We start from the raw sequence: 27,450 nt of genomic DNA on the forward strand, positions 1-27,450 counted from the left end.
CCTTCTGTATATAAAATGGAAACATTGAGTATCAGGAGTATAATTTTTTTAAAGTGCATGTGACAAATAAGCAAAGCTGCTGCATTTGGGTTATACATTATTCTAAACTCAAAACTTCTATACATGGCAAATACTTTAGAATAACAGCCAAAATAAATACAACTCAAGTAAATTAAGAACACAAAGTAATGAATATTGAAAGTAGGTGTGGTTCCTGAGTTAATTAAGCAATTAACATCTCAGCATGCCAATGGTGGTATATAAAAAATTCTGGCCAGGTTGTTGCCCAAATTTTGGCAGGACATGTTAATTACGCCTTTGCATGCATTTTAAGGAGAATACCAATGTCAAGAAAGCTACACATGCTGCATTTTATATGTAACTTTCAGAATGGAAAGGTGAGTTTAAGGTCAACTGCCTCCTGCCCACGGTACTAATGCACCCGTTGTGTGTGTTTTTTTCTTCTTCTTCTATGCATTAATGACCTGCATGACAGCTTTTTATCACAGCTAGCCACTTATGCTGATGGCGCAGTGCTATTTGTTATCCTGGGTTTCCGTTCCTTCAACCCGGCACACATCTTAGCTTAGCAACATGTCTCTATCATTAACTACCCACTCCCCTGGGAACCATCTCAAAGTGATGATACCCTCCTTTTGTCAAATGCAATGATGGTCTTGCCATTTATGCTGCAAGACTCCAGCAGCATCCCTCAGATTCTGTTGCTTCGACAGTAAACAAAACACAATAGCCTGACTTTAGCCTGACTTTAACTTCATACCACACCTTTTGACTAGGCCTATACCGTAGATAATCTGGTAATTATTGACAATGTACTGTGCACACATTACCAATGTTTTTTTTTGTTTGTTTGCTTTTTTACCAGGTATTCATTTTCTGAAGTACCATACCAAAGAAATTATTAACTACAGAACCTATAAATAAAATAGCATGTAGTAATACATATTTCCATGAACTAGATAATTTTAAATTGTATTATTTTCCCCAGTTTAAAAGAATATATCTTAATTGTTATTTTTCTTCCCAAACCTATTCTCATTTTTCTTTCTTTCTTTGAAAGGTAACCCCTGAAAAATTACTGGATTTTATTAACTAAAAAAAAAAGAAAAAAAGAAATTGATGTACGTGGAAGTCAACTGAATAACTGGGGCATGTTTACTGAGGAATAAAGCCTGCACACTTTCCTTGTGTTATAATTGCATCACTTCCTCAAAACAATGTCATTCTTCCACGGCCTGCCACATGCCTCTCTTCTGATCAGCGCTACATCACTCTAAGAACTTGCTAGCGGACTTGTTAAGTGCACTAGAGGATGTCATATGTTCCAGCAGCAATGCTCCTTGCATTGGTGCAAACTGCACTGGCCAGGTCAGTACCGCTTTCTGTATGGCTCAGCTTCTTGTAGTATATTCGAAGCAACAGAGTTCATCCACAAACGTCCCTCCCCAAGGGATCTGCAACAGCATTGTTATATCATTCTGTGGTGCGCAGACCTGTCTTCTGCAACGGCATTGTTATATCAGTCTGTGGTGAGCAGACCTGTCTCCAAAGCAATGGGTGATGGCAAGGCATCGTAATGCACATGCAGTAAAGGGAATCAGAATTCTCTCACCACAAGGATAGAAGTATAATTACCGTAAACTGATGATGTAGCTATTCAATTATAACCGATAAGCAATGTTCATGTATCATGCCCTGGACTGTAATATATAAATGGTACCAGTGAAAGTGCACATCTAATTGCTGAGAAATGTAGATAATTAAATATATTCACATTACTGAAATACTCGTGTGATGGTAGGCTTATTTACATTTTTCACCATTCAAGTCATGCTTGAATCGTTTGACAGCAGTTTATCTGTTGGCAGAATTTCTGTAATTTGCCCAACCTGATTCACTTACACCAAGCCCAGTCTGTAGACGTAGACGGCTAGACGCATAATTTTCAGAGGCAATCACATTCTGGGTGATTGGATCTGCGTCGCCTCTGCGCAGATTCAATGATATTTGAAATTGGGAACCTTTTACCTTGGTGATCTGCATCATATTTTGAAGACGCATATAGCACCCAGAAAAACATTTATGTCTGCTTAAGTGCATTTTAGTTACCATTTTGGTGATCCTAATATTGGATGGTAAATACACCAGTGAAAATGATTAGAGATTTATACTGCAAACGTCCCAAAACTGCAGAGCTTCCTATCTACGTACGCAGACGCTGACGTCAGATACAAACAACCGACGCGACGCAGACACTAGAACGGAAACAGAACCAAGTAGTCGGAAGAGCGTGTAGTGATCTAATGTTAGCGCAGAGAAAGTGATTGTATTCTGAAAATGTCAGCAACAGGGAGTTTTCAGTCAGTGACACATGTGCTATTCGACATGGATGGACTACTGTTAGGTTCGTAAATGCATTGCAAATGAAACTAGCCACTTTAGGAAGCTATGCGGCAAGCTAGCTAGCTCACATAGCTGAGGTCAAGTGCTTGTCACTCGCTTAACGTTTAGAGTTAAGCTCTGCAACGTTGCTGGTTGCATTGCCAGATAGCAGTAAGCTAACTTAACCAGCGCCCTAATCAAATGTCGTTGCTTGATGTAAAATTCATAACATACAAATATATACCTCCTGCTGGCACTAGCAAGCTAGCAGGTCCCCAGCCAGTTAACTAGGATATACAGCTAACTAAAACAGTAAAACTACATGTTAATAAGGACAACCGGTCGTTCGCTGAGAGGCTTGCTGGTGAATGTAATGTAACGTTAGTGCAGCAGGCATGCTTTAAGTTGTCCCACCTGTACTTTTCGTCCAACAATGCAAATGAAAGGTGTACAGATGCCACGAGTAGCATTTAATTAATGTGCTGTTTAACATGCGTATATTTAATTGAGTAGCATTTCATTGAATGCAATTAATTAATGTGCCGTTTAACATGCGTATATATCACTAACGTCTCTCTTCTGTGAAGATACGGAGAGGCTCTACACAGTCTCGTTCCAGGAAATATGTGACCGTTTTGGAAAGAAATACACATGGGAGATCAAGTCATCAGTAATGGGCAAAAAAGCACTTGACGCTTCACGTATCATTCGAGATGCTCTGGACATTCCCATGACTCCCGAGGAACTTCTTTCTGAAAGTAGAAAAATACAAGAAAGGATATTTCCATCAGCCGAACTGATGCCAGGTATGGAATGATGATTGTTTTTGTTTTTTTCACCAGGCAGTAGATGTTCTTTTAAAGTTTCCAGTTCGCACACATCGGTTTTCAGCAGCAAGTGAGCACTGTAGAGCCCTGTGTCATGGTGTAAGAGCTCAACTTAATCCTGCATGTTCAGGTGTGGAAAAACTCATCCATCACCTGCACAGCCACAACATCCCCATGGCGGTGGCGACGAGCTCTGCGGGACTGACATTCGAGATGAAGACCAGCCGACATAAAGACTTCTTCAGCCTCTTCAGTCACATTGTGCTCGGAGACGACCCAGATGTGAAGAATGCCAAGCCGCAGCCAGACTCCTTCTTGGTCTGTGCCAGCAGATTCAACCCTCCAGCTCCCCCAGAGAAGGTACGACTGGCCACCTCTCATTTACATACACTGTACACAGGAGCCTGTTCAATCCTCCTTCTTCATTTCCATCCTTCCTTTAAAATACTAGCCTTTTCTATTTCTAAACATTTTGGCTTTGTGGTCGCATTCTATTGACAGACAGATCTTCTCTGTGAACTGTGACAACAGGGGAAAAAAAAACATTTCAGAGATTTTGGTTCAAGGAGAACTTTGCTCAAAGTCATTTTGATTTGTCTGATGTTATGTTGATATTCTCAAAACCACATCAGGGTTTTTCTGCAGGAAAATGGTTAGATTCCTTTTCCTTCTGTACTTCTCCCCTAGGCTATCATACAGCTGGAAAGGGAAGACCTGTCAATCCACATTTCACTGTGTGTGATTAGAGCCAAATCTGGTCTATAGTGCTGTTGCATGATGAACCCAGTCATCAATAGTGTTGTAATACCCGCCTTTAAAAAACGGTTTAATATACAATTTTTATACCTGTTCTTCTGTCAAAGTTTTTTTTGTGTGTATGTGTGAAAAATGTCACAAGGGGGACAGCTAAACTACTGGTGTGTGTGTCTGCATCGGTGACTGGGAAAGTAATCTACATGAAGCATAAATGAAGCGAAGAAAGGAACGCTTCTGTGTCAAAAATTCTGACTGTGTCATGAAAAAAATAAATGAAAATGAAAAGAGCAAATCCAGGCACCACTAAGTCACAATACTTATTCCTGTCTTGCATGATAATTCTATTTCAAGGTAATTAGTCCACACATCGAGATATATAGGAACTGGAGACTTTACGTTTGCTTTTGATTTATGCTAACTGGAAAAAGATACTGAGGAGTGTATCTAGCTACTAATTGGGCTGCATTAGTCTGCTCTGGAAATGTTCAACTTACCAGCACGTGTTAATGAAAAATTGTTAGCATAGAGCTCTGGCCTGCGTTTCCTGATAACGGTGTCTATAAGCTTTTTACGAAGACTCGAAAGGTATACCTTACTAAAGTTGCTTACTTTTCTAAGCGTGTTTCCTGAACTTAGGAGGTTACTTAAGGCATAGCTTCTATGTGCGACGTTACTAGGCCCATTGGCCTTTCTAAGACCGATTATTCACTCCATGAAGCTTGACTGTGTTATGAGAGAAAGTAGTGTTCTTTATGAATAAAACACTACAGGAATAGTAAAAAATATTGCACTTATCACGACTGGTGGGAACTTAATATCATTTAAAAATTACAAACTTTGTAGTCAGGGTTGATTTGCCATCAGAAGCACCATCACATTACCGGTGTAATTCACTATTTTCACTGATTAGCTGATTTTAGCATTTTCAATAAAAGGGCAGGCGGCACGGATGGCGCAGTGGGTAGCACTGCCGCCTCACAGCAAGGAGGTCCTGGGTTCGAATCCCCGTCGGCCGGGGCCTCTCTGTGCGGAGTTTGCATGTTCTCCCCGTGTTTGCGTGGGTTTCCTCCGGGTACTCCGGTTTCCTCCCACAGTCCAAAGACATGCACGTTAGGCTGATTGGAGAGTCTAAATTGCCCATAGGTGTGTGTGTGTGTGTGTGTGTGTGTGTGTGTGAGTGAATGGTGTGTGTGCCCTGTGATGGACTGGCGACCTGTCTAGGGTGTATTCCTGCCTTTCGCCCAATGTATGCTGGGATAGGCTCCAGCCCCCCTGCGACCCTATTCAGGATAAGCGGGTTAAGATAATGGATGGATGGAATAAAAGGGCACTAACAAGCAAAACGCGCCAACACGAAAAGAACATAAGCTATAGCGGAAAAAAAGAAAAGAAAGAAGCGGTCCCACAGTTTCCCAGCAAATGAAATGGAGATATTGTTAGAGGACGTGGCGTGGAAATTTTTTTCCAGTTTTAAGACTACGGTGTCTAGCAAAACAGAGAAATAACTATGGTTAAACATCACTCCAGCCCACAGAGAGAGTGGGAAATCATCAGTTTATAAATATCATTTAAAAGGCTTCTATTCTTTGCATGAAAACAGTCCCATTAATGTGGTATTTCAGAGATATTATTAGCCAACTACAAGTGTACAATTATTAGCGTATATATTGCTTAACAGATTGAGATGTAACTAAGAGCAACAGCTGATTTCAGAGGCTTGCGGTCGTAACAGTGGTGGCCACTAGCGGAGTATAGCTAAGGTATAGCTAAGAGTGGTCCAGACCAACCATACAAAAGTACGACGTACAGAAGGTATACTTTGTTCAGAACGTTTCAGGAAACACGCTGAAACGTTAAGGTACAACTTACAGACTTCCTGTCTGACAGGAGGCAGCATGTGAAGCTGGGAAAACATGTCTCTAACTCCCGGACCATCAGCACCGGTTCCCCCCAAGGCTGCGTTCTTTCCCCTCTGCTCTTCTCCCTGTACACCAACAGCTGCACTTCCAGTCACCAATCTGTCAAGCTCCTGAAGTTTGGGGATGACACCACCCTGATTGGACTCATCTCTGGTGGGGATGAGTCCACCTACAGGTGGGAGATTGACCATCTGGTGACCTGGTGCAGTCAGAACAACTTGGAGCTCAACACTGTGAAGACAGTGGAGATAGTTGTAAATTTCAGAAAGAACCCACCCCAACCGACCCCATCACCTTGAGAGACTCCCCTGTCAACATTGTGGAGTCCTGCCGCTTTCTGGGAACCATCATCTCCCAGGACCTCAAGTGGGAGCTGAACATCTGCTCCCTCATCAAAAAAGCCCAGCAGAGGATGTTCTTCCTGGGGCAGTTGAAGAAGTTCAACCTGCCAAAGACAATGATGGTGCACTTCTACACCGCCATTATTGAGTCCATCCTCACCTCCTCCATCACCATCTGGTATGCTGCTGCCACTGCCAAGGACAAGGGCAGACTGCAGCGTATCATCTGCTCTGCAAGGTGATTGGCTGCAATCTGCCATCTCTTCAGGACCTGTACACCTCCAGAACCCTGAGGCGTGCAGGAAGGATTGTGGCCGACCCTTCTCACCCCGGACACAGACTATTGGAAACACTCCCCTCTGGCAGGAGGCTGCGGTCCATCAGGACCAAAACCTCTCGCCACAGAAACAGCTTCTACCCATCGGCAGCTGGCCTCATCAACAAGGCCCAAGGGTCCCCATTGTCACAGACTTTTATCCCTCCCCCATAAACTTCATAAACTTTATATTTTATTTATTTTTATTTTTGGTATCATTCTTTATGTTGTCTGCATGCACCCACAAACCACAGTAAATTCCTTGTACGTAAAACTACATGGCGAATAAAGAGATTCTGATTCTGATTCTGATTCTGACAAACGATGTGGCGTTAAGAAGGCTTCGGGAAACGCAGCCTTGTTCATTCTTGCAAAAGAGGCTAACGTCTTTGACTATGGGTACTTAGGGAAGTAGCACTGGAGCCTGGAACTGACCTGGTGAAAACACTACCAATGATTACCCAATGCCAATTCAATGCCAGATTTTTGAAGTGCTGGTGAATTCAATAGAGGTACTGCCTCCCTGCTATTAACACCTGGGGGAAACCCTGAATTTGGTGGAATATGGAATATATTCACACTCCATTTCTGCAATCTTGATGTTGCCATGGTACATTTGTAAAGCTGCAATTTGGATAGGTATGACCTGAGCTCACCTCTGTTTTGATGGTGTTGTGCACACCTGTAAGACTTCATGAATAAAAAGGGCATGAGTCTTATTATCTCAAACTCACTCTCTGTGGTTGAATGTGTATCACTCATCAAAGGGGTTTAACCGTACAATCTGTGTTGTCAACATGAACTGTGAAAGTCCTCACCTCATTACGGTGAATGCAGCTCTTTTTTCGACTGTTTAAGCATGCCCATAAAAAAAGAAACGTATAGCTTTAAAGGGCCCCTAGGATGCATATTTCAATGTTTTGCATGGGTTGTACAGCACACTCTGCTGCAGTAGTGTAACATTGTCAGATATGTGAATTTGTTTGACAAGGTGTTTTCAGTGTAGCTTTACTTGCTATTTTAATATATCAACTCCTCTGCCAATGGGGACCACCCACCTTTATGTAAACAACTGGATATGCTGAGGGGGGTGCTAGCTGTTTAGTTTTAGAGTTGTAAATATAAAAACAAATCTTTACACCAGCCATCCACAAGCTCAGCTTGGCAAACAATTTGCTCAGGGCATTTCTCCACAAGCAATATTCAAAATCAGATTGAGTACACTGTTGGATTTACCTCCAAGTTTACTAATAAATCTCTGTTAGTTTCATCTATATAAGACCTGATTTCTCAAGTATCTTGGGATTTTTCAATGAATTGACATGGAATGACTTGGACGAATGTTATTGAAAGATACTGTAATCATTTTTGAGATGTAACAATAGTGATGCATTATTTTTTCTTTTGTGTACTGGGCTTTTGTACATATGCAATACACGGCAGACACATGTATAGTGAGATGATTTCCCTTTGTGCTGTGGTTTTGTGTGGATTGTGCGAGACGCCCATAAATTATTATGGGAATGCACAGTTCAGAAATATTTTTTAATTGCTACTGGTATCAAGGAAATAATTTTTGTCACCAAAGGCAGTAGAAAGTCGTGTTCGTTGTGATCTTCGTTTGTCGCAATTGTATTGTCATATCTAGCTTGGTAGATGAATTGAAAACACATTTTGATTGAAAATAATTTGCTGAAGTTAACAGTAGCTAATGACTGTGACTGATGCTAATATTTGTGGTGTCGACACAGCGAGCAGTTCCTTACCAAATCAAATTCTTAAATGAATTGCATTTCTCAAGTCAGGATGCTTGTCTGTGCTGCATCTTGTTTTGCAAGCTTGGTTATTACCCAACGAACTAGCTTTTTGCCAAAGCACGCATTGAGTAGAACTTGGCTAGAATTTAGCCGGTATGATTTGAAGCCTGCCTGTTGAATTTTCTTGTTATTAAGCTTGCTAATAATTTACTTGTGGCTCGCACATAACGTAACCCTGACCGTGTTGCATTGGTTGCAATGTGAGGGCCTGTGTTTGTTGTTCTGTCATCAGTTGCCTACCTTCAGCCAATCTGGTAAGCAAGCTCTCGGCCAATCAATTAGCTACTGAGCTCATGATTATTAGTATATGCAATGTAAACTGCCTGGTCGGGATGGAAAGTAGCCTACATTAACTAAACTTTTTTTTCTTCGACACATTTACTTTTTAGACAATCAGGAATGCTTAAAATTGCAAATAAAACTGCTGTATGGGGAAATTAAGCCAAAGGTTCCTAACCCTGGCCCTGAAGAACTTCTACAATCTCTTGCTTATTTGAGCAGGGTTTCCTGCAAGAATGTAGTTTACGGTTAGGGATGGGCAAAACCTGAAAGATCGTTGAGCGTTTACCTGGTGCAGAAAATGTGTTTACTGCACACATTTAAGCGACTAGATTCCGGGGTATTTTTTTGTGCAAACAACGGCAATGTGTTGGGTTTACTGAATATTTCAAAAAAGATTCTACAAAAATAAAAAACTGGCAATATAATAAATTCATAAAGTCTGTGGCCGTGTTTTCTTGCCTAGTTTTATTGCACCTTTGCGAAGTGAGAGCTCTCCTTGATGTTTGCTGAGAAGAATCGAATGCAGTCAGGCTGGAACAGATAGCGTGGCTGCTACAGTGCACGTTACTCACAGTCACGGCGCTGTGTTTATATCTCGCGTGATGTTGTTGGAGTACAGTATGTTAGCTAGCTCAGTGTCGCAAAGTTTATATTTGACGCTTGACGCTTTTCATCTTACATCCTTTGTGAAGCATATCAAGGTTCTTTGTGAATGTTTTAATTTTCGTCTTCCATTCTTTGTTAAGCATTTCAAGGTTCTTTGTGAGTGTTTTCATTTCTGCCACACAAAAGCTGATGCCTATGTTATTACTTGAGTGCTCAACTGTCAAAGCCAACATGAGGTCAGCGGTAATATTTTTATAAAAAAAAGAGTAAGAATAGAGTAAGTAAGAATAGAAGAAAATAGAAAAATAGCATTTAGCGTTTAAACATTGACAAGTCAGACCCCTAATTACAATTGAACACAATTGCACAGTTCACACATGGCTTCACAGTGTTCGCGCGGCATTACTTGCTGAACAGTATTCATGCACAGGGAACGGAGATTACTACAAACACTGTTAATATTACACGTATATTGATATGTCGTTTGATTATTACGCACTCGCTGGCTAGTCGTCCCATGCTGTAGTGAATGTAACAGCACACTTAATGACACGTGTTCTCTTCAAAATCTGAGGCTTACAAGTTGATCATTAAGTCGTTGAGTTACTAAGAACCCACATATTGTTAGCACCGCGGTGGCGCACAGTTGATGCAGCTCCCTGCAGCTGCGCACCGAGGTCCTGCCAAAGCCGAGTGCGGCCAGCTCTCCAGGGAGCGGCGTAATTTGGCCGCTGCTCCGAGGGTGGGGGAGGGACCCAGCCGCATACCACAGAAGGGCCCCGGATGCCCCCCCCCGGGATCACGATCCGGAGCTCGAGACGACGCGGCTTGAAGATGGCGCGTCGATCGCCTTCCGGACGCTGGGGGACGGGGTCGTAGCCGTGTTTCCTCAATTAACACAGCCAGTTTAATTAAACGGGGTACAACTGGCAACCAAAACTGGGGAGAAAAAAAAAGAACCCGCATAGACTGTGCAATCAGCTGTCCCCATAGCAGATACTGGATCAGTTTACTTTCAATTATACTGAAGTGTCCACACTTTCAGCTTCATGGATTTCAGCTATTGTTCCATAAATTAATCAATACAAAGTGTAACCCCCTTTGAAAGGAATCATTTGTCACAGTAAATTACAGAAAATGAAAACCTTAGTTGTCTAAGAACTGATCTGACTAATTAAAAGTCCTTAAAGGAATATGGAACATTAATTCTTGGTAACATGAGTGTACGCTTCTGACATAAGAATGTAATTTATCCTTCGTTAGACGTTAACAAAAAATAAAACAGCTGTTATTACTTAAATAACTGCAATTTGGAATGAAAGCCAACATATTCAGGGATTCTCCCAAGACCCCTGGTTTAAACTGCTAACAGACTTTTCTATGGATTTTCTTGATCCATATAAAGTCTTTTGGTTTTACAAGAGAGTTGAATGAAAGGTTTGACCTTGTGTTTGTCGATGTGGAATTTTAAGCACTTTACCATAAAGTAACTATGGATTTACGCTTAAATGAAGAAGTGCAGGTTGTTTTCTGTGATTTATTGTTAAAATATAAATACTTTTCTCCCCTCACATCCTGATCGAACATGAAGCAGCCATTAATTCTTGTTCTCAACAGTAGGATTAAGGCTGACAGCAGTGGATTAATATTGAAAATGTAACGGACTATCCTGTTTTTCCGTGTGCATGGTACACAGATTATGGACAGGTGAGCAGTATTCAAACCACAGGGATTCTATTTCTGCTCCTGGTTAGATTGTAGTAATGGGAGAATAGGGCTTACTGAAACCAAAATGGGCAGGGCTACCATATGTGTATAACTACTGTGGATTTGTTCCCGTCATTTTTTGTGCCCTGTGGAATGTAGAGCCTCTTCATTGGTTCTGACACGTCCAAAACGTATTGTTGCTCCAACCGTTATGGGGTTGATGAAACCTCACTCTACCATCCCTGCTAGAACATGCTGTGGTGAGTATAGTCTCGGTTCGGAGGACCGTGGCTACAAATGCCAGACTGGGGGTTGATGTCTTACTCATGAGCAAATCTCAGTGGGCTCCACTTTGCACAGGAGAATATTTCAAAGGAACGTTGTCAGATCCTTCGTGAAAATATTTGCGAAAAGTAAGACTGGCTTGCATTTGAAAAACAACCGACACTCCAGAGGCTGCGCCGCACGGCCTAATGGGTCCTTAGTTTTCCGGGCCCGCCGTTTCGGATCCGCATTTGTCTTGATAATGTATGAAGCAGCTGCTGAAGGACTTGACAATACGCACAGCAGGATAATAAACGACGGCCTGCCCCTCCGACGTGTGGCGCCTTCACGAGCGCTCGACAGCCCGCGGAGCGAGAGCGGGCGCCGGCCCGGCCGCCGTGCCGCGGCTTAACCCTCACAGCCAATCCGCTGTGAGCCCAATCAGCATCCATCAGGACCCGGACAGCGGGAGAGATGCAGAGGCCCCTCCCCCCTTATATACCTGCGCTCTGTTACCTGAGCACATCAGAGCCACTCCACATTACTTTCCCCGTGTCATTTTCAGTGTGAATTATGTGCATTTTTGTTGCAATTATTTTTGCCTTTACATTTCTTTTTTTCTTTTTTTTTCTCCAATTTTCTCAAATTTAATTTATTTTCAGTGTATCACGCTGCCTCTTGCAAACCGCTGCATTTTCATTTTCAATCCGCAAACAGACTTAGTTCCTGGTCACAGGGGTCTCTATCCGAGCAACTGTAGGAAATGGAATTCAAATTTATGGAGATAAACACTGACAAACACAACACATAGTCTAAGTCTTTGTATTACCGCTATACAATCACTATGAATTTTATTTGGTATTTACTAGATGCGTTTTTGCCTGCAGAACAGTTTTTTTTTCATATTTTTACTTTTAACTTCTTAAATGTTTGCTTGTTTTACTGTGGCACGCTCTTGGGATGTTGCATTTAGAAATGTCTTTTGGGGTTGGAAAAATTGATAGTTCAGATACACAAGGCAACCAGTTTTCTGGCCTGGCCTTCCAAACTGAGGCATCAAAGTCCACAAGATTGCCAGTCAATTATTTTGGGTCTGGATGAACAAAACACTGTGGTTGGCATTTCTCTTTGGGGGGCCTTCAGTTGGTTTTCTCTGATTAGGTTTTTAGCTTAGCCTACAAAAGCTTACTTGCCATGATGAAAAAACGAACCGCTTAGCTAGCTGCCTTGCCTCATACATGTGCCTCATACATGTGTGGTAGTTGGCTGGCCTCCCAGCGTCCGCCATCAGACCCCTCCAACTCATCCAGAATGTAGCAGCTCGTCTGGTCTTCAACCTTCCCAAATACTCACACGTCACCCCCCTGCTTACTTCCCTCCACTGGCTGCCTGTCATGGCTCGCATCAAATTCAAAACATTGGTGCTAGCCTTCCAAGCAGTTAAAGGGTCTTCCCCAGCTTATCTACAAAAAATCATCAGACCCTACACCCCTGCCAGACCTCTTTGTTCAGCCTCCACAGGCCGCTTGGCACCTCCCCCTCTCCGAACCTCCACCTCACGCTCACGACTACTGTCTGTTCTGGCTCCACGGTGGTGGAACGAACTCCCCGTTGAGGTCAGAACTGTAGAATCTCTCCCCACACCTCTTCAAGCAGCACCTCTCCCCATCCCTCCCTACCTCCCTGTGAACCTTAATTGTTGTCTCTGTGACTTGCTTTGTGTATCGGTATTTTTAGTTGCATAGGTAAGCAGTGTTTGGATAGTTAACTTTGGTCACTTTTGCTCTGTTTCTTTGTTTCTTTGTTCTCAATCTTTGTTCTTATCTTTGTTGTACAGATAGCAGTTGAAATTGTACTTCCCTCTAGGGTCTTTCAGCGAACTTATCCCTGGTTATGGGTATGCACTTTGTTGTACGTCGCTCTGGATAAGCGCGTCTGCCAAATGCCAATAATGTAATGTAGTTTAACTTGATGCCAATTTACAAGGCAACTGACTTCATATTTACTCTGGGAGATGCCCGAGTTGAGCATTGTTGTCAGTGCAAACTGAGTAGAGGGGTGAAAAGGTCAGGTTAATTCAAATAGCTTTTATACTGCAATGGTCACAAAATAAAGAGTATGTTTAAGCAGGAAGCAGGAAGCAAGACCTGTTTTTGATACAATTTTCTTGACATTGTAGGTGGCCATTTTGTTTCTTTTGAAGTGATCACAATTCTGATTTAGATAATTACAAACTACTGTATTTTAATAATTGTACTGTATTTACACATCAAATAATACAGATGCTAACAGATCGCTTGGTTACACCCCTTATCTAAACGCACCAATATACTCACAGAAAATAAGTAACAGCTATGGATAATAATATGCACAATGTGTTCAACAATGGTATGCTCCATTCATGGGGAAAAAAAAAAAAATCTGGCCCTGGTAAGTAGCAGGTAGAATACTGCTGTACGTCAATGCTGTTGAGGTGTTCTTCGCATTGATTTTTGCCTACAGGTGTGAAGATGAATAATTTTGTTAATCCTGTCTTTCTGATTTATTAATATGTTACCATGCTGTCCTTGAACACAGATCAAAATACTTAAAATGACATGAGGGACAACCTAATCATCCGTAATTCAGAATCAATAGCGCACAAGGCTCGCATTCCAGCTCTGTATAAAGGTTTCAGTTATTTTATGGGGCGATCAATGGAGGCAGTCAGTGCACATTTTAAGAAAATATTGCCCCCAAAAAAGCAGTAAATATCACCTCTAGACTCTAGAGTGCTAATCTAAAGTCAACCCAGTGAAGCGCTGTCTGAGAGACAGATTCTCTGGAAGAGGCTCTAGATGAAGCTGTCAGAAGAGCTCCAGGTTGCCTTTCCACTCACCGCAAGCTGCTCTGTTGGTGATAAAACTGCTTTTAATTGCTCCGGAAACCAAATTCTGCATTAGAGAGTTCAGTAATTGAAGGAGTTGCCTCTTCCAAAAGCCTGAGCATATGTACTTTTAAAAGACAAGCTGTCATTCAAGTCCTGTGTTATAATCTCCTGAGGAAGCTTAAATTGAAATGTTTTATTTTTATTTTTATTTTTTTTACTTGTGAAACAAGTCTTGTTTTTCAGTTGAGGCCAGGAAATGGTTCAGGCTATTTTTCTGTGTGTCTTTCAGTAGGGCAACACATTTTATATGCATGTAGTCTTTTCTGTTTTAAGGGGTCTTGACACAGTTTTCCAGGCTTATTTGTATTTTATTACCAGTGCACACTGTCCTACCCGACAGCATGGTCTTTATCAAACGATAGGCTGGACCTCGTTGACCATGTGTAGGCAACAGTATTATATTTGTTTTATATTGAAATCAATACTGGGTAAACCACTTTCCTAGCTTTGTTGTGTTGTTTTAAATGATTGCAGTGATCAGCTATGCCCCCCCCCCCCCTGCATTTTCTTACTATGCCCTGTACATGGGACGATTTATAGCAAAACACAGGGCGGCCTGTAGAGTAGTGGTTAAGGTAAATGACTGGGACCCGCAAGGTCAGTGGTTCGATCCCCAGTGTAGCCACAATAAGATCCGCACAGCCTTTGGGCCCTTGAGCAAGGCCCTTAACCCTGCATTGCTGCTGGGGAGGATTGTCTCCTGCTTAGTCTAATCAACTATGTGTTGCTCTGGATTAGAGCGTCTGCTTTTTGCACTGCAGCCTATTTCATGGCTGATATCTTGGGCAGGTCACCCTTGAAAAAGAGATTTAATCTCATGGGACCTCTTAGTTAAATTCATTCTGAGAAAATAAATACATATTTTGCTTAAATATGCTTATTTAATCGAAGTTAGCTCATTGCCCAATGGGCTAGCTCATAGCCCAATGGGCTAGCTCATTGCAGTTGTTCTAGAGATCAGGTCAGCAAAAAGGATGTGTGGTATCTAGTTATTCACATTCAAATATATTTGACCATTCCATGTTACCTGTTTAACTGGAAACAGTTGTTTGATTTTAATTTTTTTTTTTTTTATGGGGTTAGCAGTTGCACCATGATTAGCACAATATGTAGGTAGGTATATATTATATATGGCCGAATGTGTTTTTTCATTACCTTATGCTGCATCTTGTCAGTTGATTTTAATCTTACTGGACCTTTCTCCACATTTTAACATTGCTGACCATATGATCCTCTTCTCCTTCCTGACCACACTTAGCATCTCTGTCCAAATTTATATGCTGTCGGTTACTGTTGCAACCTTTCGTTAAACGCAGAAGACATGCATAGTTCACAACTCCGTAGTACAGACAGAGTTAAAGTAAATGACTTAAACACGTGTCCCGGTTAGACATCCACAATGTCCTTTAGCTGACGTTTGTGCTGTTTGTCACTGATTGCCAGCTTTGGCTGTCCCAGCTCTGCTCCTGTGCCGGCTGATATTCAAACCAGGCAATTTTCTCAGCTAGAATTTTTTAAAATGCGCCCTTTATCAACAGCCGCATATTGAAAACTCCCGGGTATGAGCTGTAGGTTACTGTGCGCATTACACCAGAGACAAAAGACAACATATAGTAATGAATTGGATGTGTCTGTTTGCTTTGTGTTATTGAAGAAACTGTAAAGTATTGGTTGAGGATATTGATTGTTGGAGTCTATTTCTTTATGCCTGGAAAAAATTTTCAGCAGAAGCATGAGAAAATGAGATATGAATTTGAAGACTGAGAGAACATATATAATCTGCAAATGCATTCATCCTCTTTATGCTTGTTTTTATGAGTGTGAGTAAACGGCAGTAGGCCTGTATCTTGAAAGTGCAGCTTTTTAAAGCAGTCAAGTGGCCTGTATGGAACGTAGCATTCATATTTCTTTTTGTATTCTCATCATTAACAAAACCTAATAAACCGGTGTTTCATAACCTAGTATCGCCCTAATGTTTTCCTTGGGAAAGGCGTTACCAAAGTGAGAGTTTGTTTATTGTAACCATGGCTGGTGTTTCGGTGTGGTGCTGCTAAGCAGCATTGGAAGTAAGTGCTCACCAGGGCTGTGCAGAGGACTGCACACACTTTGGCACACCAACGTAGAGAATTTTTACGACACCCAGTTATTCTCCGTTCATGAATTAAAATTAAGGACCAACTCCAATCAACGGGGCGCATTAGGTCCCTGCTCTGTACAGTAAGTGGCACGGGAGGCTCAGTGACCAGACTGAGAACCTGTTTAAGGTCTTCTCAAAAAGCATCTCCTTCAGCACAGTGTCCTCATCTCTGTACTGGAAATTTTGTGATTGGTGCAGAGGGAAAACCACGCCCTACTGACCCACCTTCCCCTCATCTAGCAGCAACTTAGTTTCCCATCAAAATACACATGAGCAGCTGGGCTTAGCTAAAGCCATCATGCCACATTATCTGCCATATCTGTTGAATAGGTGTTCTGAATACTTGATGAAAATACCTCTTTGTTAAGGTGATGACTAGGAGACGTACTGGTGACTGAAGTTTGCAGTGTGCACCTGTCTCAGTGTGCACAGAGCATCCGTTCTCCAAACGGCCAGCATCAGAGGTCGACCATCCGTGCATCCTCATTCTCTCCCAAAATCCAAAGGTTCTCCGCTCTTTTCCCACACGGCTGAACGGCTGGAACATTTTCACTTGGGAAGTTGCATTGTATTTCTCTGCACTGCTTCAAACTTTAAAAAGTTACAGTAAGTCACACACACACATACATACACACGCACGCATATACACTCACACACACACACACGCACGCATATACACACACACACACACACACACACACACACACACACAGACTCACACTAACATTACATTAATGGCATTTGGCAGGCGCTCTTATCCAGAGCAATGTGCAGTTGATTAGACTAAGCAGGAGACAATCCTCCCCAGGAGCAATGCAGGGTTAAGGGCCTTGCTCAAGGGCCCAACAGCTGTGCGGACTTTATTGTAGCTACACTGGGGATCGAATCACCGACCTTGTGGGTCCCAGTCATTTACCTTAACCACTACTCTACAGGCCGCCCTGGTGTTGTGGGCTTGCTGCTAAGCAGTATTGGAAGTAATTGGGCTGTGCAGAGAACTTTTCAGGTTGTGACACACACACACTCACACACTCACACACACAGACACACGCATGCGCACACTCACACACAACACACACACGCACACACACAGACACATGCACACGCATGTGCACACACACACACACACACTCACACACAGACACACACACACACACAGACAGACACACGCATGCGCACACTCACACACACACTCACACACACACACACAGACACACGCACACGCATGCGCACACACACACACTCACACACAGACACACACTCACACACACACACACACAGACACACATGCGCACACTCACACACACACACACACACACACAGACACACACTCACACAGACACACACACACACACACACACACAGACACACACACGCACACACAGACACACATGCGCACACTCTCTCACACACACACACACACACACTCACACACACACAGACACACACACACACACACACACACGGCCTGCCCCAGGCTGGCTGATCGTTTAGAAGATACGGCTCATGATCCGTCACTGTCTCTGCTTTCCCTGCGTTATCCTCAGCAGTCCTCTCATCCTCACTCCATTTGCTCCCTTCCTCTGTTTCCACACGGCATGCTTGTGTGTCTTCTGCTTTCCTGGCATCGGCAGCGCTGCTCGCTGTGTAAATACTCGCTGTGAAATGTGTCTCTGGTGGGACCGTCGACAGGAGCGCTTCATAAGCACGCGCAGAGCTGTGTGTGTTTAATCCGTGTGTGTTGTAAACAGTCTTAATGTAATGTGCGAACAGCCTGTGTGTGCGTGGGTGCGTGGGTGCGTGGGTGCGTGGGTGCGTGTGTGCGTGTGTGCGTGTGTGCGTGTGTGCGTGTGTGCGTGTGTGCGTGTGTGTGTGTGTGTGTGTGTGTGCACAGGGTGGGGCCTGCAGTATGTGTATGAAAGTTCATTTCATAGTCTGGGGTTTCATGGTTTACAACAATGTCCAGATATTTGTTGGGGACCTAACTTGTGAGTTGGGCGCATCCTGTTCTAAAGCTAGGCTGCTGATATTGATGCTGCCTGTATAACCATGTCACGTGAAAGACAGCATTTTAAATTAGATGATAAATATGATAAAAGGCTAAGAGATCTGTAAAATGTATTTATTATAATTACATTGCTAGCCTCGGGGTGAACCAGCATTAAACTCATCTGTTTTAGTTATTCAGGCTGTAAAATATTTATTAACTTTGTATCCCTTCCATTCGCTTTTGCTTGGGGTCTATTCCAAAGTGGCTCCCTGCTGTTGCACTGTAGTTAGCAAAATAAGATCTTATTTTATAGTATCTCATTTGAATGTTTAGTTTTCCCCCATTTAGACGTCTTTCATGCTACACCGGTAACGTCTAAGCTCGTCATAGCTACAGCACTTTACTTGCACTGCAGTGAGGCATTGACACACTGCTCCCAAGTTACCAGGGAGGTGTGTTTCTGCTCTTATTGGAAACTGCAGTTTGTGTTTTTATGATTTTTAGAAACCGTCTCTTGTGGAACCTTTGCTGAGTGCGTGTTGTGAGGGCGTGTTTTGTATAGGGTGTGCTTGTGAATTAATGCATGTTTAGAGCACAGTATACATGAAGGTTTACATATGTGTGTGCTCTTGTGAGAGTGTGCACGCATGTGTTGAGTGGGTGGACGAGGCCGTGATCTCTACTGGCAGAAAGTTCACACTGAGCGTTGAGGCACAGGGAGGGACTTGTTGATTGATGGCACAGGGAGGGACTTGTGGATTGATGGCACAGGGAGGGACTTGTCGTTTGATGGCACAGGGAAGGACTTGTTGATTGATGGCACAGGGAGGGACTTGTGGATTGATGGCACAGGGAAGGACTTGTCGTTTGATGGCACAGGGAAGGACTTGTCGTTTGATGGCACAGGGAGGGACTTGTCGTTTGATGGCACAGGGAAGGACTTGTCGTTTGATGGCACAGTTGCGTGCAGTAGGGAGCCGGTTATTACACCACACCTTCAGAGCGAGCGCTGACAATTGCAGGGAACTTAAGATGGTAAATGGTCTTCATTTATATAGCGCCTTTATCCAAAGTGCTGTACAATTGATGCTTCTAATTCTCATTCACACGCGCACACACACACACACACACACACACACACACACACCAGCGATGGTTGGCTGCCATGCTCATCAGCAGCAATTTGGGCACTTTTTGGACACTTCGACACACCCAGGGCGGGGTGAAACCGGCGACCCTCCGACTGCCAGACGACTGCTCTTACCTCCTGAGCCAATGTCGTGAAGGAAGCCTCTCTAACAAAGAACAGCCAGGCAGCAGACGGCTTTCCACGTATTGAAATAACTCCGTGTGATATAGAGCGGCCGCTCTCTGCCACACTCATGATATCTCTATGTTCTTTCAAGCGTTTCTTAGAAATTGCTCACATTCTCGAGGGGTAGGAAATATCTCCCACGCCTGATCTTTAGCTCAGCGTTTCTTGTCTGATCAGCTCTTACTGTAAGTCAGGAGCGCTGAGGGGGTTTGAACATGGAGGCTGCAGGCACGTTGTGATGCACTGCTTACATTTTCTGCGTCTTCCTCAGTTCAGGCTCCAGCCCTCCACTCTGTGCAGTCCTTGCATTTGTTTATTGATGCACTACTACTACACACTTGTGGGCCTGGTTTCAATTTGGCAGGTTCTTAAAAGATTAAGCATTACATGATCTTTGACCCAATCTTATGGGCATGCTGTTATGCATTACTGTCTCTTATTGAGCTTTATTACACCACAGAAAGTGTTTTCTTTTTTGGAACTGGAATTAGTAATGAGATTTATAACGCCCATGTGTGGAAAGTTTGCCAGATGCCTGTGTTTATACTTCCCCAGTGCGTTACAAATTCAGCCATACTGTACCAGTACGCAGGTTTAACCTCCAGAGGGGACCGTTGGTGTTATTCACTTGTGAAAGGTACAAAGCCTAAACTATTTCAGTACGGCTGCGCAGTACTTCTCCAAAGAAACCATACGGGTCATCTATTATCGTTTTATAGTTGAAGCTCTTGCCTCATCTTAAAAGCTTCGCATTGATTGAAGCTTTAATGTATGCACACGCTGTGCATGTTCTGCCAATTTAATGATATTCCACTGTGTGCAAATGTGTAAATGTAATATAATGTGGCAGTTTCAGGCACATTCCGTTAATATAAATTAATGTAAATGTAAAATAAAGATATGAATCTGAATATGCGTATAGTGTATGCACACCAAATTTGAATTAATGTTTTTATTTTTATTTTTATTTTTTTTATTTTTGCGCTTTCAAATCAACGCCAATAAACCGATTCCAAAAGGGACGGGTGCTCTCTTAATTCCAGCTCCTCTGAAATTGCATTGTTTAATGAATTATTAAAACACGTTCCTGAAGGCGCTACTGTCCGACGTCTGTAACAAATAACCCAACAAGCGATGACCCGGAATGGCTTTGTACTTGTCTGTGGAGCCTGCCCGTTGGTGGTGCGGCCTCCGTCCGGCACGTGTCCCTGAACACTCCTCTCCAGCACAGCGCTGCGTCCCCGCCCGTCTTAAAGCGGAGACGCACGAGGGACCTCTCCTCCTTTCTCTCCTGCTCCGTTTCACACAGCCGCTTCCTCTCCCACTCTTGCGACGCGTCTGATTAATAACCCGTCTTCTCCCGGCACATTTCCCCACAGCGAGGGGTCCGGTATGCACAACCAGGCCGCCGGGCCGCTCGTATGAACGCTGGCTCCAGAGGGCCGCCGGGCCGCTCGTACGAACGCTGGCTCCAGAGGGCCGCCTGGCCGCTCGTACGAACGCTGGCTCCAGCGGGCCGCCGGGCCGCTCGTACGAACGCTGGCTCCAGAGGGCCGCCGGGCCGCTCGTACGAACACTGGCTCCAGAGGGCCGCCTGGCCGCTCGTACGAACGCTGGCTCCAGAGGGCCGCTCGTACGAACGCTGGCTCCAGAGGGCCGCCTGGCCGCTTGTACGAACGCTGGCTCCAGAGGGCCGCCTGGCCGCTCGTACGAACGCTGGCTCCAGAGGGCCGCCTGGCCGCTCGTACGAACGCTGGCTCCAGCGGGACGCTTATACGAACGCTGGCTCCAGAGGGCCGCCTGGCCGCTCGTACGAACGCTGGCTCCAGAGGGCTGCCTGGCCGCTCGTACGAACGCTGGCTCCAGCGGGCCGCCGGGCCGCTCGTACGAACACTGGCTCCAGAGGGCCGCCTGGCCGCTCGTACGAACGCTGGCTCCAGAGGGCCGCTCGTACGAACGCTGGCTCCAGAGGGCCGCCTGGCCGCTTGTACGAACGCTGGCTCCAGAGGGCCGCCTGGCCGCTCGTACGAACGCTGGCTCCAGAGGGCCGCCTGGCCGCTCGTACGAACGCTGGCTCCAGCGGGACGCTTATACGAACGCTGGCTCCAGAGGGCCGCCTGGCCGCTCGTACGAACGCTGGCTCCAGAGGGCCGCCTGGACGCTCGTACGAACACTGGCTCCAGAGGGCCGCCTGGCCGCTCGTACGAACGCTGGCTCCAGAGGGCCGCTCGTACGAACGCTGGCTCCAGAGGGCCGCCTGGCCGCTTGTACGAACGCTGGCTCCAGAGGGCCGCCTGGCCGCTCGTACGAACGCTGGCTCCAGAGGGCCGCCTGGCCGCTCGTACGAACGCTGGCTCCAGCGGGACGCTTATACGAACGCTGGCTCCAGAGGGCCGCCTGGCCGCTCGTACGAACACTGGCTCCAGAGGGCCGTCTGGCCGCTCGTACGAACGCTGGCTCCAGAGGGCCGCTCGTACGAACGCTGGCTCCAGAGGGCCGCCTGGCCGCTTGTACGAACGCTGGCTCCAGAGGGCCGCCTGGCCGCTCGTACGAACGCTGGCTCCAGAGGGCCGCCTGGCCGCTCGTACGAACGCTGGCTCCAGCGGGACGCTTATACGAACGCTGGCTCCAGAGGGCCGCCTGGCCGCTCGTACGAACGCTGGCTCCAGAGGGCCGCCTGGACGCTCGTACGAACCCTGGCTCCAGAGGGCCGCCTGGCCGCTCGTACGAACGCTGGCTCCAGAGGGCCGCCTGGCCGCTCGTACGAACGCTGGCTCCAGAGGGCCGCCGGGCCGCTCATACGAACGCTGGCTCCAGAGGGCCGCTCGTACGAACGCTGGCTCCAGAGGGCCGCTCGTACGAACGCTGGCTCCAGAGGGCCGCTCGTACGAACGCTGGCTCCAGAGGGCCGCTCGTACGAACGCTGGCTCCAGAGGGCCGCCTGGACGCTCGTACGAACGCTGGCTCCAGAGGGCCGCTCATACGAACACTGGCTCCAGAGGGCCGCTCGTACGAACGCTGGCTCCAGAGGGCCACTCGTACGAACGCTGGCTCCAGAGGGCCGCTCGTACGAACGCTGGCTCCAGAGGGCCGCCTGGACGCTCGTACGAACGCTGGCTCCAGAGGGACGCTCGTACGAACGCTGGCTCCAGAGGACCGCCGCACAACCGCGCCATTTCGTGAGCGAAAACACAGAAAGTATCGCGTGGCTCCTCCTTCAGTGTAGCCGTTTACAGTGAACACGCAAAGCCCCTTGTTCTGCTGTGGAGATCACACTGTGCAGTGATGGAAGAGCTAGAATGAACAAGTTACGGTGCACAGCAACATGGTGCATAATGTCTTGGTACTTGCTGGAGTTTGCGATTCCAGTGACCTAATAGCTCAATAGATCAATGCAAAACAACCCCATGTCATCAAAGATTCAGAACCATATCTGATCGTATGTATGAGGCCCTTTTCAACATAATTTTTTCCGACACTAAATCCACCTCTGGTTTATGTGGTCAAGAAGCTCAATTCTGGTCACATCTGACCACAGCGCCCCAGGTCCAGTGTTGAAGCAGGTGTTTGAATGTATCCGGTAGTTGTGCCACGTTTCATTGATTTTGCATGGGTCGACCCATTAATCCTGCAGCTGAGTGAATTCTTGTCTGTCTTGTTTTTGTTCTGTGTTCGGAGTGAAACACCCCTCTGCATCTTTCAGACCAACCGCATCAGTGTAAACTATCATTTTCCCATCCTTTTGAGCGCACGGTATAGTTCATAACCTGTACTGTTTATGTTGTGTATTTTATGCAGCCTTCTTTACTCATCTTTATCAAATAAATTTGGAGGGAACCTGAAGTTACACATATCTGCACGCGGACACGCACACACACGACCATGCAAGCACACACCCACACACACACACACACACACTCATATGCGCACACACATGCAGTGACTTCCAGTACACTCTCTCTCACGATCTAATTAGAAACTTCTCTTATTCATGACATCCTGGCCGTACGTAATCCCTAGAGTTTGATGTTGGGAGACTGCAGTGGGTGTCAATAACGCATGGAATATGTGTGCAAAGCATTCTTTTTCCATTACAACACAAGCGCAATAATTACGGGTCATTAGCGTGGCTTCTTGAGTAATTAAGAGTTTTAATTGCCTCACATTCAAGGGGCACAGTTAAGCCTTTCCATTATGCACATTACTTTTCCGCAATCATTGTCCGCTGCCAGACAGTAGGCTTAGTGACATCACGAAAGTCAATTAGGCCTTTCACGGAAGGAGAGTCAAGTGCGTGCCTTTGTTCTTCCTGGGTATAGAGAGCCGTCCTTAAAATCCCAGATAAGGCCCGTTTCTCCATAGCTCTGTGCGACCGGCCCCTTTATTTCCCGGGGCGGAACGAACCGCGGACTGGAAATCTCACTCCAGTTCCTCAGATTGTGGAGTCGTGCCAGAGGAACCGGGAGAAGAGCGTAATCCTTCCCCCCGACCGCGTGAGACGCCTCAGAGCCGGCCGGACCGCGCGACCGGACGTGGGCGAGTGCCGCCGACAGGATGCAGGAAGTCTGAGTGCTTTACAGCTGGGGCACGTCTTTGTCTGCACCCGACCTGAGCCTCAACCTGGAGTGGCAGGGCTTTGATGTGCTAGGACACGGAACAGGAACTTCCTGTCACTCTGTGAGAGGCCTGGCCTCCGATCAATCATTCTTTTCACTCAGCCCTAGCGATATTTTCCGATATAGGAAAATAGTAAAAATGCTTCGGTTTTCTGTGGTATTAGTATGTATTAGTATTACTTTTTGTATGTTGGCAATGTCTTACAGTTGTATACTAAGGTCATGACTATATTAAGGTTTTGGTGGAATTGAAGCCCTAAGCCCTCAAATGAGTGTAAGTCACGACATCCTTGCATTTATTATTCATGTTTTGCATTATATTTAGCCTTTTAGCTGGTGCTCCAATCCAGAATGACTTGGATTACATTTCTACATACAGTCCAAATATAGCTGGATATTTATCAAAGTAGCTCCATGTTCAAGAGTACAGGGGCAGCTCCCCAGCTGGAAACAACCTTTATGTTATCAGCCCACTTTGCTAACTTTTATATTGTTCTACCACCGTGTAAAACCGTAGGCCAGAACCTACTGGAGCTCTGTTGTTCCTGGCGAGCAGGTTTCCAGGTCTTTAACCCTGAGGGCCCCTGTGTGTTCCTCATGAGCAGTGCCTGGTGTTTAACCCTGAACCGTGTCTTCCTCATGAGCAGGTGTTTAACCCTGAACCATGTCTTCCTCATGAGCAGGTGTTTAACCCTGAACCATGTCTTCCTCATGAGCAGTGCCTGGTGTTTAACCCTGAACCATGTCTTCCTCACAGGCAGTGCCTGGTGTTTAACCCTGAACCATGTCTTCCTCACAGGCAGTGCCTGGTGTTTAACCCTGAACCGTGTCTTCCTCATGAGCAGGTGTTTAACCCTGAAGCATGTTTTCCTCATGAGCAGGTGTTTAACCCTGAACCATGTCTTCCTCATGAGCAGTGCCTGGTGTTTAACCCTGAACCGTGTCTTCCTCACGGGCAGTGCCTGGTGTTTAATCCTGAACCGTGTCTTCCTCATGAGCAGTGCCTGGTGTTTAACCCTGAACCATGTCTTCCTCACGGGCAGTGCCTGGTGTTTAACCCTGGACCATGTCTTCCTCACGGGCAGTGCCTGGTGTTTAACCCTGGACCATGTCTTCCTCACGGGCAGTGCCTGGTATTTAACCCTGAACCATGTCTTCCTCACGGGCAGTGCCTGGTGTTTAACCCTGAACCGTGTCTTCCTCATGAGCAGTGCCTGGTGTTTAACCCTGAACCGTGTCTTCCTCACGGGCTGTGCCTGGTGTTTAACCCTGAACCATGTCTTCCTCACGGGCAGTGCCTGGTGTTTAACCCTGAACCATGTCTTCCTCATGAGCAGTGCCTGGTATTTAACCCTGAACCATGTCTTCCTCACGGGCAGTGCCTGGTGTTTAACCCTGAACCGTGTCTTCCTCATGAGCAGTGCCTGGTGTTTAACCCTGAACCGTGTCTTCCTCACGGGCAGTGCCTGGTGTTTAACCCTGAACCATGTCTTCCTCACGGGCAGTGCCTGGTGTTTAACCCTGAACCATGTCTTCCTCATGAGCAGTGCCTGGTGTTTAACCCTGAACCATGTCTTCCTCACGGGCAGTGCCTGGTGTTTAACCCTGAACCATGTCTTCCTCACGGGCAGTGCCTGGTGTTTAACCCTGAACCGTGTCTTCCTCATGAGCAGTGCCTGGTGTTTAACCCTGAACCGTGTCTTCCTCACGGGCAGTGCCTGGTGTTTAACCCTGAACCATGTCTTCCTCACGGGCAGTGCCTGGTGTTTAACCCTGAACCATGTCTTCCTCATGAGCAGTGCCTGGTGTTTAACCCTGAACCATGTCTTCCTCACGGGCAGTGCCTGGTGTTTAACCCTGAACCATGTCTTCCTCACGGGCAGTGCCTGGTGTTTAACCCTGAACCATGTCTTCCTCACGGGCAGTGCCTGGTGTTTAACCCTGAACCATGTCTTCCTCATGAGCAGTGCCTGGTGTTTAACCCTGAACCGTGTCTTCCTCACGGGCAGTGCCTGGTGTTTAACCCTGAACCGTGTCTTCCTCACGGGCAGTGCCTGGTGTTCGAGGACGCGCCGAACGGTGTGCTGGCGGGCCGTGCAGCGGGAATGCAGGTGGTCATGGTCCCCGACGACAACCTGGACCGCAGCTTGACCAAGGAGGCCTTGCTGGTGCTGAGGACCATGGAGGACTTCAAACCCCAACTCTTCGGCCTGCCCGCCTACAGCTGAGCTCACTGTCTGTGTGTGATAAAGCCTTGTGCCAGCCAGCAGGTTATTCTGCTCAACTTTTCTGTTGGGATAACAATTGGTTTAATTTGGTTGTTCACCTGGGTTAAATTGCGGAATCGTTTTGGATTCAAATACTTGATGATTTACAGATTTTGTCCGGTGTATTGGAACTAATGAAATACTCTCAAAAAATACAACCCACGCCTTCTGGTTCTCTTTCTTGGCTCAATTACATTAATGGCAATTGCACCAGGCAAGATCAATCGAGCACAAAAAATCATTTGAATCCAAAGCGATTATTTATTTGGCCCATGTGTGTTGTTCACTAGGTTTAATTTCTGTATTACCTCAAATCAAATGTGGATCATTGTAAAACTTGTAATTTTAATTGTCATTTTTACTTGATGGTAAATTGTAGTTGGTTGCAGATCGTTGTACTCTGCCTTCACCATTGATCTGATGTCTTAAGATACACATCCTGCTCCTGGCAGCTCCTGCGTACCTCAGATGAACTCATAAGACCTACATCCCTGGGGTTCTACTCTATATGGGGCCACACTATGGTAGTATCCTGTATAAAATAGAACGCATTAACATGTTTCTCAGCGAGTGTTACTTTACTTCTTCTGTGTCCTATTTAAATGCACAGTGCGGTTTCTATCTTGGCAACAGTTTGTGTAAGTTGTTATGATTATGTGTATTAATTAGTCATGGTCCTGAACAGTGCTTGTTCTTCTTTAATGACTTAAGGACACACATTCTCATAGTTGTGGGCATTTCAGTGCTGTGTGTTTTCTGAGCCGTAGAGAATGTGAGCAGCCTTTGGCCTTGAATGACCCCTGTAGCTCTGCTCCAGACTGGTGCTAAAGCGTGAGAATACACACGTACACACCCACCCCCACACCCACGCACACCCCACACACCACACACCCCACACACACACACCTGCACACACATATAAACATACACCTGCACACACACACCCCCCACACTCATA

General features: G+C 45.7%; 1 protein-coding gene across 1 annotated transcript; it reads left to right on the forward strand.

Moving 5' to 3' along the window:
- Nucleotides 1-2,254: 2,254 nt before the first annotated feature.
- Nucleotides 2,255-27,047, forward strand: pudp (pseudouridine 5'-phosphatase). The gene is made up of 4 exons (XM_061225444.1): nt 2,255-2,425; nt 2,991-3,209; nt 3,361-3,590; nt 26,277-27,047. The coding sequence occupies exons 1-4, from the start codon at nt 2,359-2,361 to the stop codon at nt 26,451-26,453; spliced, it is 693 nt and encodes a 230-aa protein (XP_061081428.1). The 5' UTR covers nt 2,255-2,358; the 3' UTR covers nt 26,454-27,047.
- The last annotated feature ends 403 nt before the right edge of the window (nt 27,048-27,450 follow it).

The sequence above is a fragment of the Conger conger genome, chromosome 17 (assembly GCF_963514075.1).
Source record: "Conger conger chromosome 17, fConCon1.1, whole genome shotgun sequence".
NCBI classification, from domain to species: Eukaryota; Metazoa; Chordata; class Actinopteri; order Anguilliformes; family Congridae; genus Conger; species Conger conger.